Raw genomic sequence first — 18,171 nt, 5'->3', positions numbered from 1 at the left:
AACTACTTGCTCAAGCGGGAGCCAGTTCTTGACTTTTCAAAGACATCATAGCAAAGGGCTCCAAGCTAAGACATCCATTAACATAATTTTTTGGTTTATTCTATTATCAGGGTCAAAAATAATTTGACATTTGAATTATTAATAAACCCTTCTGCAGCTTAGTCAGGGAAACCTGGATTCAAATCCAACACTTAACTTGCTGTGTGACCCTGAGCAAGTCATATAACTTCTATGTGTCTCAGGCAATTAAGACTCCTCTATGAGAGTCAAGGAGGAGGAGTACCTGTGTTTGTGGAAGGAATCCTCACACAGATTTCTTTCCTTCCACTGTTAAAATCACAGACCCTATCCCTTATCTTTAGACCCTTCAGTGAATGACTCCAGTTGGTTCTGGGAATTTGAGGTGAGCCATTCTGGCCATATACTGGCCATATATATATAAGAGGCTTAGCTATATCTGGGCAGGTTTCTCCATATGGACCATAACACATACACATAGAAATACACTCAATCACATTAGACCATGTTAACAATCATCTAAAAGAGGTAAAACAACAATGAAAATAATGCCACTCCACAGTATTGATCAATAGCTCAATATTTCCAAGGTGCAAAAGAATTCCACAGCCTTAATTATTTCAGTGTCTTGCTGGTCTGCCTTAAGTGTATCTTCTGTTTTATGGCAATTTTTTTTCCCATTTTGTATACATACAATGTCATTTTGTAAAGGTAGGTTGTAAATATTTTATTTGTAAGTCAGATCCCTCATGTGTCATGTTGTAAAGTGGTGATCTGATGTCATGTTTATGATTAAAAACAGTAAATGTTACAAGCTGCAGATGAAGCTTCAAAATGTACATCTCATGTGTTACTGCATTGCTATAAATATACTCTATGAAAGATGCTGTTTCTGGTTTTCTTCTGTTTGGTGGTTGATTGTTGTTTCTTTGTTTTGTTCTTTTTCCCTGATTAAAAATATTTGTTTAAAACCAGGAGTCCTACTTTTTCCCAAACAGGAAGGCAGTGTGATTTCCCTTTCCTAGACAGTCCTCCCCTGCCACCACTCCTAGATTGAGAGATAGAGGGATAGAGAGATATAGTAATTGCTTAATAGATACTCCTTCATTCATTCAAAATGGCAGTGGAAAGAATAATGGCTCTGAAATGCCAATACAAATAGTGACTATCTGCATGACCTTGGGCTTTTTTTCCTTTTATGAGGGTGTTGGGCTAGAAGGTCCTTTCCAGTTCTAGATCTTGGAGATCAGGAAAATCAATCAACAAGCTTTAATCCTCATAATATCATATCTTTGCCTTCAAGGGGCTTACATATATCTTTCTCTCACCCTTTCTTTTTTTCTGGATCTGATAACTTTTTTTCCCCCTTGGAGGAGATACTTTTAAGTACTGAAGAATTTTACTCAAGATAGAGAATTCCAGACAAGAGAGTCCTGTCTTGTGCTAAGAGGGGTGTGTCTGGGAGGGGGGGAAGGACAACTCATTAGGCTTCTTGGAAATATCCCAAAATACAAATGGTTTGAAATTTGGAACACTAAACTTTCTTTGCCCTAAATGTATACTCAACAAATACACAAATTTGATCTCTTAAGTGTATTTGCCTACCAGGAATTCAGCTCAGTGAAAATGCAAGTAGTTTTTGGAGTGTTTCCTGATGTACCTACCCTTGCCGTCTTTCTTCCGCACTATCTCATACAATCCAAGGAATCTATGGGTTTTAGGAAAACGAGAATGAATCTTCCAAGTGGACATTCTCTCCCCAGACCCTCTCCAGAGGAACCCCCAGAGACAAGCGCGCTGACAGGAGAACACGTGCTTCAGGGATCCTCTCAGCTCACAACCCCTGGCCCTTGGAGTCCGCCTATATGTCAGCTGCGCCTGCGCATTAGGCGGCAGAGGGGCGGTGCTTCGGGGACTGGCTTAACCGGATGCGCCGGGCTCGCGCCAGCTACTTGACAGCGAGGCTCTTGGGGCAATGGCGGCGTCCACGGCGGAGGTGCTGGCCCCTTTGGTGACTGCGCTGTATGAGGCGCAGGCTTTCAAATTCGGAAACTTCTTGCTCAAAAGCGGGCTGTCGTCCCCCATCTACGTGGACCTGCGCGGGATCGTTTCCAGACCGCAGCTCCTCACCCAGGTGGGAAGCGGAAAGCGGGAGCCTGGGCCTGGGAGGCTCCCATTGACCGTTACCAGGGCACCTGGCTTTGCCCGCTTTCCGTTTGTTTATTTTGGGGCTGGAATTCCTGATTTCAAAAGCTACCCGGGAGGCTAATCCCTTCCCCAGTGTAGATCCGCAGCTGTTTTGCGATCGATAACCTAGTATGGACCTTTATTTTGAGACGTAACATGAATTGTCCCGGGCCAGGCAAACGCCAAACTTGACCCTAGATGTTTCTGGCTTTTCTGATGCACTTGCCTGGAGCGTTGGAGTTTATTGTAACTGGCCCTTGATACCTTTCGCTGTCCTAGTTAGGTAATTCAGTCGTGTCCTGACTTTACCGTTTTCTTGGCAAATATTCTGAAGTAATTTGCCATTTCTTTCTCCAGCCTGTTTTACGGATGAGGAAACTGAGTTAAACAGGGTTAAGTACAGCTAACAAGTGTCTGAAGTCAGATTTAAACCCAGGAAGATGTCTTCCTGACTCCAGGCCTGGTGCTCTATCTACTATGCCACATGGCCGTAATTATAATTACAAATTTTATAATATAAATAGTAAAAGCTCTTGTCCCCCAGGTTTGTTGTGAGTTTAAATAACAATTGCAAAGCACTTAGCAGAATACCTGCTGCTTAGTAAACTATTTTAATACTAGCTATTGTTCTTATTTTTAGTTTATTTTATCCTCATCCCTGGGAGACATGGGTACTATTAGAATCTCCATTTTATAAGTAAGGAAACTGAGTTAGCCAGCTCAGGTCTTCCCGACTCTAGGTCCAGCTTCTGTATCCTCTGCCCAACCCAACTGCCTCTTTATTAATCAGCGTATATATTTTTTTTAACTTTACCTTTCATCTTAAAACCAATACTGTGGATCTGTTCCAAGGCAGAAGACCTGTAAGGGCTAGTCAGTGGGGGTTAAGTGACTTGTCCAGAATCACAAGGAGGGATCTATGTCTTGGAACTTTTTATAAGTCATAAAGTGACTAGATAAGAAACTGGATAAATTCAAATGAATTTATCATGATTAGAAAAGCAACTCTTGATTGAATGTCTTTTAACTTAACAGAGAAAAAATATTAGCATTGTCTTCATGTGCAGTCAGCACAGTATCTTTTACAATTCACAGTTTTGTATGTGCAGATTTAGTTCTATTAATGGGTATGTAGAAAAGTAGTCCTCTCTACATTCTTCAATCTGCCCTTTGATTTAGAACTCTAACTTGGCTTTTTGCCGTGTGTTTTCTTCCAGGTTGCAAATATCTTGTTTGAAACTGCTCAAAATGCAGGGCTCAGTTTTAACACTGTTTGTGGTGTGCCATATACAGCTTTGCCTTTGGCAACAGTCATCTGCTCAACCAACCAAATTCCAATGCTCATTCGGAGGAAGGAGACAAAAGATTATGGTAAAAATTAGCATCTTCATATTAATAGCCAACATTTATACAACTGTTACTGTGCTAAGCGCTTTACAATTTTATGCATAAAATTTCAAGTTTGGACTTGTTTATACTAATTATTTTCTCTTTTCTTGTTTTACTTAGCACCTAATAGGTGTTTAATAAGGGTTTGTCAAAATTGGATGATTTTTTTCAGCCAGTTTACTTCATGGTACCTGCAAATTGTTTTCTAACAGTGGAGTTTATTATTTTGAATGTATTGCTTCAAATTTTATTACTATTCTGTAAGAGTTCACATTGACATTGTAGTGAATTAGCTTGAAAAAATAAGTGCTTTAATGGCCTATGGAAAGAAGGAAAGTGTCTTATACAAAACTTGCCAACCCATCAAATTTTTGCCAGCCCACCCTCCATTCCAGCTACATTTGTTCTGTGTTTAAAGTCTGGAGAATGTCTTATCTGTCTCTCAATGAGGATCAAAATAGCATCATGTTCTACTCTTTTGTTAAACTCTTAGCAAATGATCTTCTAGAACAGCATAAACTTTACATGTAATTATAAAAAGGTATCTTTTCAAACCCATCCAGTGTTTAGGACCCTGAACTTGTTGTCAGCCTATATCTGTCAAAAGTACTCATCTAAGGGTGTCTATTCCATCCTAGCACTGTACTAGGCACAATTTTTCTAGTGTCACAGGTAAGTCAATCTCTGAACCTCAGTTGTTTTTTTTTAAATCTGCAAGTTGAGAACGCTATCATTGTCACTATATACTTTTTTTGATGAGATTAGAGCTATATAAATGTTAATATTGTTACTTCTAATGATAAGAAGACAGTTGCTTCTGATAATGAGACATATTTTACCTATAATTTCCTTTACTATATCATTTGAATCACATCTTTATAATTAAAAGTCTATAGTAATTTATTGTAAAATATGCTAAAAAGAAGCTAGTCTTTTGCTCCAAAGCAAAGTGATTAAGCTGGGGAGTTAAAGCAAGGTACAGAGGATGGGAAAAATAGAGAAAGAAAAGAATGCATCCTTCTGATGATATTTCACTCTTAAAAGTGAAACGGTGGATCAAGGAAGTGGGGCAGAGAAAATAAAAATATTAGTAACTTATTTTTGTTTAAAATAAGGCAGTTCACAAACAGTAGGAAGTAGTTTGGTTCTCACTGGGGTGTATTTCTTAGGAACAAAGCAAGATAGACCTTTTTTGGAGTTGGCAAGCCGGAGTTAGTATTTTTAATCAAATCCAATAGTCTTTTTTCTTTTTTAGGTACTAAACGTCTAATAGAAGGAACAATTAATCCAGGAGAAACCTGTTTGATCATTGAGGATGTGGTGACCAGTGGTTCTAGTGTTTGGGAAACTGTTGAGGTCCTTCAGAAGGAAGGTTTGAAAGTCACAGATGCCATTGTGCTGCTGGACAGAGAGCAGGGAGGCAAGGCCAAATTGCAAGAGCGGGGTATTCACTTACATTCTGTGTGTACTTTGTCAAAGATCCTAGAGATTCTTGAACAACAACAAAAAATTGATGCTGATATGGTTGGGAAAGTGAAGAAGTTTATTCAGGAGAACACCTTTGTAGCTGCTGAGCAGAATAGTACAGTACCTACAGAACTTAGTTTTGGCATGCGTGCCCAGCTCCCTGGGATCCATCCAATAGCATCAAAACTTCTCAAGATTATGGAAAAGAAGCAGACCAACTTGTGTCTTTCTGCTGATACTACTGAAGCCAAAGTGCTGTTGAATCTGGCGGCCACTCTTGGTTCCCACATCTGTATGCTGAAGACTCACGTAGATATTCTGAGTGATTTCGATCTTGGGGTTATGGAGGAATTGAAAGCTTTAGCAAAACACCATGAATTCTTAATATTTGAAGACAGAAAATTTGCTGATATAGGAAACACAGTGAAAAAACAGTATGAAGGTGAGAAATATATTCCTTTAATAAAAAATTTTTGTAGATATTCTTTTCCCCACAGCTCCCTTCATAGTAAATGTATGTACACCAAATAAGTCAAAGAAAATAAGGATCCAAATGCAATAATTATTTATAACAGCTCTTTTCCAAGTAGCCCAAAACAATAAGCTAAGAAAGAGGGTGTTGGGGAAGAGCTAAGCAAAATTACTCAATGTGAATGTAATGAATGCTAAAATGAACAATTTTATTTTTATTTTTTTTAATTTGGAAAAATTTATTTGATTAATTTAGAATATTTTTCCATGTTACAAGATTCATATTCTTTCCCTCCCTTCCCCCCACTCCCCTCCCATAGCTGACATGCAATTCCTCTGGGTTTTACTTGTGTCACTGATCAAGACCTATTTCCATATTATTGATATTTGCACTAGGGTGATTGTTTAGAGTCTATATCCCCAATCATATCTCCATCGACCCATGTGATCAAGCAGTTGTTTTTCTTCTGTGTTTCTACTCCCACAGTTCTTCCTCTGAATGTGGATAGCGTTCTTTCTCATAAATCCCTCAGAATTGTCCGGATCATTGCATTGCTGCTAGTAGAGAAGTCCATTATGTTCGATTGTACCACAGTTAAAATGGACAATTTTAGAGGAAACTTGGAAGATCTTTATGAACTGATACAGTATGAAGTGATAGGAACTAGGAGAACAATTTATATGATGACCACAATATTGTAAAGAAAAACAACTTAAACTTTAAAACTCTGATAAATGAGATAATAAATTCTGAGTACACAGAGGTCTAAAATGAAGTATACCTTTCACTTCATGCGAGACAGTTGATGATTTAAAATGAAGAATGAGAAGAGAGATACATTTTTGGACATGGCCAATGCTTTCTTTTTAAGAAATTGTTCCATCTGGCTTATTAGTATGTCCCTAGGCAAATCACTTTACCTCTATCTCAGTTTCCTCAGCTATAAAATGGGGACAATAATAGCATCCATCTTCCAAATTTTTATAAAGATCAAATGAGATGATATTTTTAAAGCATTTAGCTAACATTAGTATTTTTTTTATGACTTTTATCTTTTGTTTTAGAATGGATACTAAGTAAGGCAGAAGAGTGCTAGGCAATTAGGGTTAAGTGATTTGCCCAGGATTGCACAGCCAGGAAGTGTCTGAGGTCACATTTGAATCCAGGACCTCTGGATTATAGGCCTGGCTCTTTTATCCAAAGATAATACACTTAATATTATCACAAATGTCCTACTTGCTGTCAGTTTAGGATGGTGGTGTCACTTTATGCTGCTTGTCTTTAAAATAGAATCCCTCATGGTTTTGCTGCCACTTTCACAAATCCATGCCTCAGCTCTCTAAATATGTGTGCAATGTTTTAAAAAGCATTTAATGAAGAGAGCATTTTCCTCACTTTTAGGGGTGTGGAGTAGGAAGTGGGAAAACAGTTGGTGAGAACAGTTGGAGACTTTGGGAATTGAGTGTAAGCACTCATTGAGATAAGGAATGCCGAGGCTTGGAAAGACCAAATCTTTTAAGATGGTTATCAAGCTTAAGTGATAGTAAAGTTTTGACAGACATGAAAAATGGTAGCTTATTCTTTTCAATTATATTTTAGAGCATTGGTATCTAGTGGCAATATAAGTAATGAAAAACAACACTTCATCCTAAAACCTGTTTTTATTCCTCAGCTTTAAAATCTACTGTAGCATTTATTGGAAACTGTTCTTCTAGTCTCCTAAAAAAAAAACAAAAACCTCTTTTCCCTAAACTGCATGTTTGATTTTATATGAGAGTCTTATATTAATTACATTTACATGCCTACATTTATTTTCATCTTAATTCTAGCAGAAGAAATAGCATTGTTGCCATTATAAACTTCAGCAAACAAGGAAGATCAGTAATTCAGACCATGTTAATGAAAAACAGCTGTATACCCAAGCCTTTTTATGGTCTTTAAACTTAGTTATTTTGGTGGAAGCATTAGCTTTTCAGTAACACTTTTAACATGGAGACATGTGCAACAGCTGAAGCTCTCAGGATTATCTGGAGACTAAAGTGTTACTATAAAATTTTAAATTTCTGTAGTGCTTGAACAAGTTTCAGTTGTGAGTAATCCTATCTATCTCCCTTTCTCTTAGGTGGTGTTTTCAAAATAGCTTCCTGGGCAGATCTAGTAAATGCTCATGTGGTGCCAGGCCCGGGAGTTGTGAAAGGCCTGAGTGAAGTGGGGATGCCAATACACCGAGGCTGCCTCCTGATTGCAGAAATGAGCTCTTCTGGGTCCTTAGCCACGGGTGACTACACTAAAGCAGCTGTAAGTGAGACCTTAGCAGACTGCTAGGGATGGGTAGGGAGAGAGAAACAACAGTGTTTGCCATATTACATACACACCAACCAAATCTTAAGAATACTTTTCGTGTTCTTTGTGGACAACTGGTGGAATTACTTAATACAATCAGTTTCAAATGACTTGTTCAAGATTTCGGTACTTGGTAAAGTCAGGAGACCTAATTCATCCTGCAAGTGTAAATGATCTAGTCTTTGGAGAGTTCTTCAGATTTGTGTCCAGAGTTCCTCTCCCACAGGAAATAAATTTGAATGAATACAAATTTCACTCTTCTGGGGAAGCATTTTTTCCTCAGGGAGTTTTCTTTCCTTGTAATATTTTAGGATGTAATATTATTTTCAGTCACAGAATTAGTATAATTCATAATAACCTTTAATTTTTTTTAGGGGTCAGATGCAAAATTTGATCAGTGGTTCTAGGTTTCTTGGATTGGCTTCACTGAATTATACCATAAATCTGAGTTTTGAGACCATGTTTCATGGTGTAATAAATAGGGCCTTAATGAAAGAAAGCTCTAGTCTGGATTTAAGATGACATGCTTCACACCCAGCGCATTTACACATAGTTGCTTTATGAAATGAAATCTCTATGGTTTAAGACCAGAAGGTATATTGTTCCCATAAACTTAATGTCTTATATAGTTAATCATGTTTTGTCTTTTAATTCCACCAGGTGAAAATGGCTGAAGAACATTCAGAGTTTGTAATTGGTTTTATTTCTGGTTCAAGATTGAGTAAGAAACCAGAATTTGTTCATTTGACTCCAGGTGTCCAGTTACAAGCTGGAGGTAAATATAGTCATAGATCATGTTGCCTCTCTTATACATGTTAACCCAGTGTACTCTCTATTGATTTTTTATCCATAATTCATGTTACTTTGAAAGTGGTTTGTTAGTGTCATTGTTAAACTACTTTGAAATGAAGTATTTCAGATTAGTAAATGCTTATGAAATTTTTAACGGAAGGTTTATCCCAGAAGCTTACCCCTAACATCCCTGCAGCTTTTCCCTCAAAGATTTAGTACTATGTATGTTGAGAGGCAGGGAAAGGGGGTAGGAAATAGAGTTGGGGGAGTAGTGGTAGTAGTATTGACCAGTATGTTTTCAGTTTGAGATGCACAGTTCACTATAGCCTTTTAAAGTGGAACTCCTCAGGATATCTGCCAGTGGGATTGCACAAATATAGAGTAGAGGTTTCTGATTTTATATGAACACAATTGTGATTGAAAACTTTTAAGGTTTGTTTGATTCCAAAGATTACACAGCCTTCTCTGATGGAGAAAAGAGAATGAAGGAGGATGTTAGATGGGCATTTTAATATAATAAACAAATATTAAAAAAAGACTATACAGCCCAACTACTCCAGCCTGGAAAAAATGGTCCAGGAAGGGTATTTTAATGAAGGTGGAAGCTTACATTAAAAAAAGGTAAGTATTCTTTGGTGTTGGAAGGCAACCATTCCTAATTTTTAGATAGTTCTAATATTCATAGATATGAATATTCCTAATGGTAGGTATATTTTTTCAGCCTATTTATGCCATCCACAGGCAGATGATCCTCCAGTGGAGGCCATTTTTACATTTTACGGGTACTAATGAGCTTATGTGTATGAGTCTATAAAATCAGGATTGGGTAAATGAAAGCTATTTTGCATCAGAACTTAGAATTATTGGGGGAAGAATGAATTTCAGGAAGTGTGAAGGAGGAAGTTTCAAATAAAAATACATGGCAGCACTACTTAACCCAGTACGGGGCCTGGTGTGGCACACTAAACTTTCTCAGTTTTGTGACAAATTTTTATAAACTTATTCATTAATTTATTTAGTGAAATCTAATATGCAATTATACAAATTCACCACAAGACTGAGAAAATCTAGCTAATGTGCCACCCCAGGCCCCATAGATTGCAAAGTGAACCTCAGAAGGATTAGTTGAATGTCCTCTCTGGAATATTTGATGACTTAAAAGCCTCAAAGTGACTAAGATTTTTTTAATAGTCTATGCTAAACATTTTAGCCCTTTTGCTGTATTTAATCAGACCAAGTGATAGAAGCAGCTGTAATTCACATGCTCACAGTGCCTTAGGTACTGTTCATTCTGTCACTGTGAATTAGGGTGGAGCTATAGGTCAAATTCTGATTACACTTACCTGTCTGCTCACCTGTGGAAGTTTATTTGAGAAGGCAGTGATTGTCAATGAGGATTGTGGCTTTTTCCTCACTTGTAAAATTGAAAGGGTCATGTTAGATGCCCTCCAAGGCCCTTAGTTCTAGTTTAATGGTTTATGATAAATATGAGGACTATTGGGAATATTTGAAAGTTTTGTTTTACAAAATACCTTAAGAAAAGTAGGAAATAAAATAAAAAAGGATGAAATCCTCCAGCATGTTTTCCTTTTTAAAAAGAGGTTAAATAACATGATGTATTTATAAGAAATTTTTTCTTTGTTGTTTGCATTGAGTGTTTTAAAATGTTTTAAAACTACATCTCCCAGGGCTCCCTACCACAACTTCCCCAGACACATCCCACTTCCTTTGTGGGAGGTATCTGAGAAAATATAAAAGAGAGAGGGGTGCCAAGTGTTTGAGGCATTTTTTGGAGAAGCGCCTTTTCCCCAGACTGAGGAGAGTCTTTTCCCCCAGAGTACCTTGGTTATCTACCTCCTAGCTTCCCCAGACCTTTTCCCCTTCCTAACCTAAACCCAGCTTATTCTATCCCTAAAGTGTAACCCGATTTTACTGAGCTCCAAAGGAAGGGCTCAGGTCAATTTCCCACCAGTGCTGGGGGCTACCCTAGCTACCTACCTCCCTTTCCCTTCCTATTCCCATACCTTCTCCCATCCTCATTCTTCCTCCCTTTTCATCAACAACACATTCTGGCGACCCAGATAGGAGCTGATCCTACAATCTTCTGAACTTCAGGTAAGTTTAAAAAAAAAAAAATTCCCGCCAAAAATCCAGCCTTGATCCAAATATAAGCTTTACTTTTTCTCAAATCTGGCTGATATAAAACTTATTAAGTGTGTAGCAGAGGGTCAGTGCTATTTTTTTCTAACTACAATATATATGGTTTTTTTTCCCCTCCCATTTTCAAAGAGAGCTCATTTTGCCTATAGCCAGGAGTCGTCTATTTAGAACAGCATAGTATAAAAGAATGGGGTGTAGTGAATTAAGCTATGGGCCCAGAGTCAGGAAGACTTGAGTTCAAATTTGGCCTCAGACATTTACTAGCAGGGTTACCCTGGGCAAATCACTTAATCCTGTTTGCCTCAGTTCTCTCATCTTTAAAATGAGCTAGAGAAGGAAATGGCAAGTCATTCCAATATCCTTGCCAAGAAAAACTCAAATGAGGTCATGAAGAATGGTCAGGACTGAATCAATTCAACAAGTATATAAGAATGAAAATTAAAAAGCTAAGAATAGGTTTTAGCATTTTAGTTAAAGCTGCTTTAGGTAGTTTTGTCAAACAGTTTACATGAAAGATACTATTAGATAAGTGGTCATTTTAGCCCTTGTCATAAGATGAATAACATCATTCTTATTTTTTCACCACAGGGGATAATCTTGGCCAGCAGTATAAGAGCCCTCAAGAAGTTATTGGTAAACAAGGTTCTGACATCATCATTGTGGGCCGTGGCATATTGACAGCCTCAGATCATCTAGAAGCAGCTGAAATGTACAGAAAAGCTGCCTGGGAAGCCTACTTGGCTAGACTTGGTGTTTGAGCCTCACAAATACTTTTTTTTACTTTCTTAAAATATTACTTCTCAAATTCCTTAACCTCATTGACCATAGCACAAGATCAAAATTGTAAAGACTAGGGGAGTTGCCAGGCACTCAAATATGTAACAACTCAGTCACTCCATGGTAATAAATACCTTCTAAAATAGGGTTTTTTTGTGTGACATACATTTTCTTGGGCAACCATACTATCTGTTCCACCTACCTTTTATTACCAGGGAAATTATCCCCCTAAATAAGGTCAAAAGAGCCAGATTGAGAGGCTTAGATTTTTCATCATAAACCTTTCATACTTTGTATATTTTTGTATAAGGGATGTTTGGGTTTATTCCCCTTTAAAAAACATTAATGGGGCAGCTAGGTGGCTCAGTCGATTAAGAGGCCCAGAGATGAGAAATCTCAGGTTCAAATCTGGCTTCAGATACTGCCTAGCTATGTGACTCTGAGCAAGTCCCTTAACCTCAATTACCTAGCCCTTACCACTTTTCTGCCTTCAAATCAAAACTTAAGAGGGAAGGTAAGAGTTTAAAAAAAAAGTATTTTGTTTTGATGCCTTTTTTTTTTTTACCAATAAGATCACTTCTCAATCACCTCCCCTGTCACAAAGAATTATAGTTAAGCAGGACACCATTCACTGTTGAAAGGAAAGAGATATTTTTCATTGTCCTTTGGATTCAGGATTGCTCGTTAAGCAGAGTTCTGACGCTTTTCATTGTTACTTTCTTTCATGTTGTAATCACTGTATACACTGTGCCCTTTGCTTTGTGTACTCTTCATTCATTCTTATCAGTCTTCCATCTCTGGGACCTTTGCTTCCGACTTTGGCCTTATATTGGGATTTTATGTCCAGAAGTGGTATTACTGGATCAGAGAGTGTGGACAATTTAGTGACTTTGAAGCCTCTTCACATTTTTCTTCAAATACTTGGAAAACTAGCAGTGGATAGAAGTACAACATGATTTTCTTTCTTGACTCTGGCGTGCGCAGGAGGGTAATTTTTTTCTCCCATTTTATGTTCACTCTTTCTTTCAATGAAGCACCCCCTTTAAAACACTATGGCTCTATCAGTTAGAAATTCAGTATCCATCCTATCATCCATAAAAATAATAACGCTGGCTATGATTGGAGCAATCCTTCCACCAAGCAGGCTAGCTAGTTTTTCCTTGAAAGGCATTGAGACATTCTTCAAAACATGGTTGACTCAGGGCATTTGATACCACTGCCTTATTGCCTGTGTATTCAGATGTTTGGGTAAATACCTTGTGGCCTAAATAAATCTCTTGCTAACTGTTGAATGACCTATGAGTGGCTCATTTTGTTCCAATATCAAATCTAGACTACCAGGTGACTGGTCTGGGTCAGGCCCAGCTCAGGCCATTAGTAAACTATTGAAATATGTAATCACATCTAGTTTGGTTGGGAAGATTCTAGTTTATGCAGCTGTGATGGTCCTTTTGTTTCTGGTACCATTGCTGATAGGCAAAGTGTTCTTGGACATGTGGTCCCTTTTCTGTAGCTTGGAAGAAATGAATTGCTTGCCGCCTCCTCTGGGCTAGTACCTTTCCCTAACTAGTGTACTGATAAAGCCAGCCAGGACAGTGCGCCCATGAGCCTCAGGATTAAATCAGAATTACAGTGCTTTTCATCACAGTGTAGCTTTCACAAAGTATAATTGTGGAATTGGGTTGCCTAGTAAGAGACTTGCCACCATTGCCTGCTCACAGGCCCCATCACAGTTTCCCTAGTGGACTTTACCCTTAGACCAAAACCAGGCACATTCAGTGCCTATTCTCTTGGTTAGCTCATCTGTTGTTGGGGAATGGGGGCAATATAGATAAATGAACTACTTGGACAAATGCAAAACTAAATGGCAAAATAAGCTGGTTTGAAATGTGGACAGTTGGGTCAATATAGAATTAGCACCAAAGGGGCAGAACTTATAAATTTGTGTCTTGTTAGTACTAATTAGCAGGGTAGGAAGATAATCTCTTGGATCCTTTACTTTTTTTTTTAATAAATTTTTATTGATAATTTTTTGTCCGAAATTTCCCCCTCTCTCATCCTCCCCTCCCAGATTCATCCTATATAGCGGAATTTAAAAAGGGGAGAAAAAAGGAAAACTGAACAAAACAGCAAAAAGTCTGACTATGCTATATTCTACTCTTCTCCACCTCTGCAAAGGAATGGGGAGAGAAGTCTTCATAATTCATTTACACTTACAGATCATTCATAATGGGATTCATCAAGTACTCTAGAGAAATGCCTGTACCCCTGCCTGATTTCTTGTCACTAAGCCTCTAGTATGGGCATAGAAGAACAGTGAATGCTGGAAAGAGGGCATGTAAAGACAATGGTAGAAGAGGATGACAAGAATAAGCATGGTAAGTCAGGAGCCTTGAATGCTGAGAGGCAAGTAGCTCAAGGCTTCCTACTTCACGCTAGATAGAAATCAGCTAGATTTAGCTTACAATAAGGGGAATGGAGTATGGGGTAGGAGTGTAGCTAGATGGCTCAGTGGATAAAGTGTTTGGCTAGAAGTCAGGAAGACTTGAGTTCAAATTCAAATGTAAACAGTAGCTATGTGACCGGGGGCAAGTCATTCAGCTATTTGCCCCAATTTCCCCATCAGTAAAATGAGCTAGAGAAGGAAATGGCAAATCTCTGCCAAGAAAATCCCAAATGGGGTTAGAGTCAGACACAACTAAAAAATGACTGAAAATGATTGGAGGATCCTGTTTATGACCAGTGTGATCTTTGGAAAGTCACTTCTCTGGGGTCTAATTTTTTATAAAATGAACTAGTTTGATCTGAAGATCTATAAAATCCTTTGCAGGTCAAAATTCTGCAACAGAGCCGTTGAATTATCCTAGACAAGAAAAGTAGGGGGTGGGTTTGGGGGAATGTTTTTTTCCCCATACTCTTATGTCCTAATAAGACTTCATATATAAATTAGTACTTCCCTTTAGGGCCCGGTTCAGTTTTCGCAAGATGAATCCAAATGGCATGTTGATTACTGCCCCAACCAATACTAGAGACTTTTAGATAAATCAGTGGGTAAGAAGTGAGCATAGGTTTGAAAGAAGTTTACAAACTAGTGTAAGTCATCAGAAATCAAATAATAAAGTAGTTATACCTTTCTTGTGGAATAATAATCCCATTCAGGCAATTTTTATTTATTTTTAAACCCTTACCTTCCATCTTAGAATGAATACTATGTATTGTTTCCAAGGCAGAAGAGCAGTAAGGGCCAAGCAATGGGGTTGAGTGTCTTGCCCAGGGTCACACAGCTAGGAAGTATCTGAGGCCAGATTTGAATCCAGGAGCTACTCCCTCAGACAAGTTTAAGTCATCCTCTTAAAACAATCTCCTTCAGACTTGAGTTGTCTGGGCATGGAGGAGACACTCAGCTGTCACTGGGCACCAACCGCTCCCAGCTAGTGTGGACTGGCTATCAGTTCCTTCAGCACCACCTCCTTGTCACTGAAACTGCCTCTGCTATTACATCAAGCAGGAACTTCTTCAGTTGAGTGCTAGTTTAGATTTAGATGTCCCAGGCTCTGTTTTAGTATGGTTAATGCTCTTGCAGAATGAACTCAGAGACCTCCAATTCCTCTATTCAGTACCCACCTCCCCCAACAGGATGCTCTTCACTCCATGATCAGTCTCTACACCTGACTCCTATGTGGATTAAAGTGAATGATATTCTCTTACCTTTTCCTAGCTTTGTCAGGATGCCGCCATACCCCATGTTTGTTTTCTGAGGTTTGCAGTAAATAAATAACATGTACCCTTCTTGGTCGGTCTGTTCTTCTCCCATGATGCCTTGTCACACAAAATATTCATGGAGTTTCTACAAGCTTTCTTGAAAAAGAACCCAAATACCACTGATGGGGGAGAGAGGGCACAAGTAGTGAGTCTTCTGCTGTCATGGCAAAATCCTTATCCCCTTTGCATTTACACACACATATTTCATACACACACACACATTTTTAAAATCTTCAAGTTCTCTCTTAAAATGGATACTTTCAGTTCCAAGGCAGAAGAGCAGAAAAGGCTAGGCAAAGGGGATTAAATGATTTACTAGTGTGAAAGAGGATTCTTTACTCTATTGTCTATCCTGAGTTAACACAAACTTAAGTACAATCAAGATAATCCCAAATGGGATCATGAAGAGTTAGATGTGACTAAAAATCAAATAAACAATTGTTTCCTTTCAATGTTAGGCTCAAGTGCCAGGTCCTGATTAAACAATAATGAGCTATGAGACTTTAGACTAAGCTGAGAGCTGGAGATACAAAGAAATGAAATAATCCTTGCTTTCAGGGACCTTACATTCTACCAGAGGGAATGACCATGTACTTAAAAAAGTAAATACAAAATATTATGCAAAATAATTCCTATCTCAAAATGCTGGGAAACAAATGCTGGAAATTGTTTTTGCATGTAAATGGGGGAAAAATAAAACATTACTGAAGAAAAAAACAAAACCTCAAAAATCCAAATTAAGGGCAGAGGGAAAAGTACCAACAATCAAGGGATGGGGAATCAGGACCTGGCACTTGAGCCTAACCTTGAAACAATTGTTTATTTGCTTTTTAGTCTCATCTAACTCTTCATGATCCCATTTGGGATTATCTTGGCAAAGATAATGAAGTTATTTGTCATTTCCTTTTCCAGCTCATTTTACTGAGGAGGACTCTGAGGCAAATGGTAAAGTGACTTGCTCAGGGTCACACTGCCAGGAAGTGCCTGAGGCCAGATTTGATTCAGCTTTCCCTGAATGTTCAATGGGAGGAAAGGAAACATTCTAGGTATCAAGTTTTGTGCAAATGTGTGAAGGCTGTAAATGGGAAAAGGTTTTTTGATTGGATATATTAATATTTAAAGGTGTAGTAGCCAAGGAACTGAATAAATACCAATTCCTAAGATGATTTTAGTAATTTATTTACAAAATATGGGAGAGAGTGGAAGTAGAGAGATGAGAAGAGGGTAGAGTAAGAGATCTAACTTAATGAACTATATCTGTATTCAAGTCTGGACTTTACTCAGGCAGGATTCCAGAGGCCCAGGAAGAGAGCCTAAAAGTCAATTAACAAGGGGTTTAGCCACAAGGGCTTCTCCCAATCAAGGGAGCCTCCCAGAGGCTAGTAGCTCCAGGGAAATTAAGATAGTCAGTCAGCCTTTTTTACTCACCAACATCTCAGGGTCCCAGCTACAAATGAAAAGAGACTTGGTGAACTTGCTGAACTCTTTTAAAAGGGCTTCTTTTGCATCACTTCCTGTGTCTTCCTCTTAGTTTATGCATCCAATCACAAAAGATGCTTTTCTTAGGACTGCCCAGGGAGGCAGTCAGTAAATTCTGATTCGTAATTAACTCTAGCACACCGGAGTCAGACCTCCCAATTTGTCAATTAAGTGGAGTTGTTTACACTTTTTGGTGATTAGATTTTACTATGGGCTAGGTAGATTTAATCTCTATCACAAGGCTGGAGGTAGGCTGTACTAGAAGCAGCAAGCAAGCAATCTTATTAGGAACACAAGAAGCTAAGTAATATGGAAATAGTCTGGAAATACCAACTGGACTTACACTATAGGAAGCTTTAAATACCATGCTGAAGAGGTTGCATTTTATCTTAGTGGCAATGTGGAGTCATTGAAACTTCTTGAGCAGAGGCATGAAATAGTCAGGCTTGTGCTTTAGAAGTATCAAGTTTGTTCATTTGTTTTTGTTTTTTTTTCTCAAACCCTTAGCAACATCTTTAAGACAGAAATGAGGAGCTGTTCTGCCTAGAAGTTAATATACAGTATTGATTCTAAGACAGAAGATAAGGATTTTTAAAAACAAAATAGAACAATTAAAGCTAGGCAATTGGGGCTTAAGTGACTTGTCCAAGGTTACATAGCTAGGATTTGAACCCAAGACCTTCTGATTCCAGTCTTGGCTCTCTATCTACTGTGCTGCTTAGCTTCCCCCTCCCCCAAAGTATCAATTTGGTAGCCCTGTGAAAAACAAACTATTGAGAGGAGAGGCCAGAGAAAGGGAGACCACTTAGGTGGTGGTTATAATAACCCAAAGAAGAGGCATTTAAAACCTAAGCTATGTAAATGGAGAGAAGGGGGTGGATATTGTTCAGGGTGAGGAAGAAGATAAAGATTCTTTTTTTTTAAGTTTCAAATTAGTTTTTATTTTTAATTTTTTTCCATGTTTACATGATTCATTTTCTTTCTTCCCCCCTCCCCCCCCCACCCCAGAACCAACAAGCAATTCTACTGAGTTGCACAAATGTTGTACAAAACTTGATACCTATTTCCATATTATTCATTTTTGGTATAGAGCAAGAAGATAAAGATTTTTGCCACACTCACAAGTGCCAGGATTAGGCGAAAAACTGGGGTACCAGCAAGAGTCCCATTTTCTTTGTCCTCTATGAGATGTGTCTGAAAACGTGCTTCTAGGAAGCAGAAAGGGATCATTTTGCTAATCATACCAACAAGTTCAAACAAGAGTTTTGGTGTGGAGGAATTCATAGTTCAACCCTAGCATGGTTCAAACTAAATAAGAATATACT

At 38.3% G+C, this 18,171-nt stretch overlaps 1 protein-coding gene across 1 annotated transcript; it reads left to right on the top strand.

Moving 5' to 3' along the window:
* Window positions 1-1,993: 1,993 nt before the first annotated feature.
* UMPS (uridine monophosphate synthetase) lies at window positions 1,994-11,752 on the top strand. The gene is made up of 6 exons (XM_044666730.1): window positions 1,994-2,152; window positions 3,423-3,576; window positions 4,850-5,503; window positions 7,656-7,831; window positions 8,537-8,651; window positions 11,417-11,752. The coding sequence occupies exons 1-6, from the start codon at window positions 1,994-1,996 to the stop codon at window positions 11,584-11,586; spliced, it is 1,428 nt and encodes a 475-aa protein (XP_044522665.1). The 3' UTR covers window positions 11,587-11,752.
* The last annotated feature ends 6,419 nt before the right edge of the window (window positions 11,753-18,171 follow it).

This window comes from Gracilinanus agilis, chromosome 3, assembly GCF_016433145.1.
Source record: "Gracilinanus agilis isolate LMUSP501 chromosome 3, AgileGrace, whole genome shotgun sequence".
Lineage (NCBI taxonomy): Eukaryota > Metazoa > Chordata > Mammalia > Didelphimorphia > Didelphidae > Gracilinanus > Gracilinanus agilis.
The sequence above is the reverse complement of the archived record's forward strand: the minus strand, read 5'-3'. Positions and strand labels throughout refer to the sequence as shown.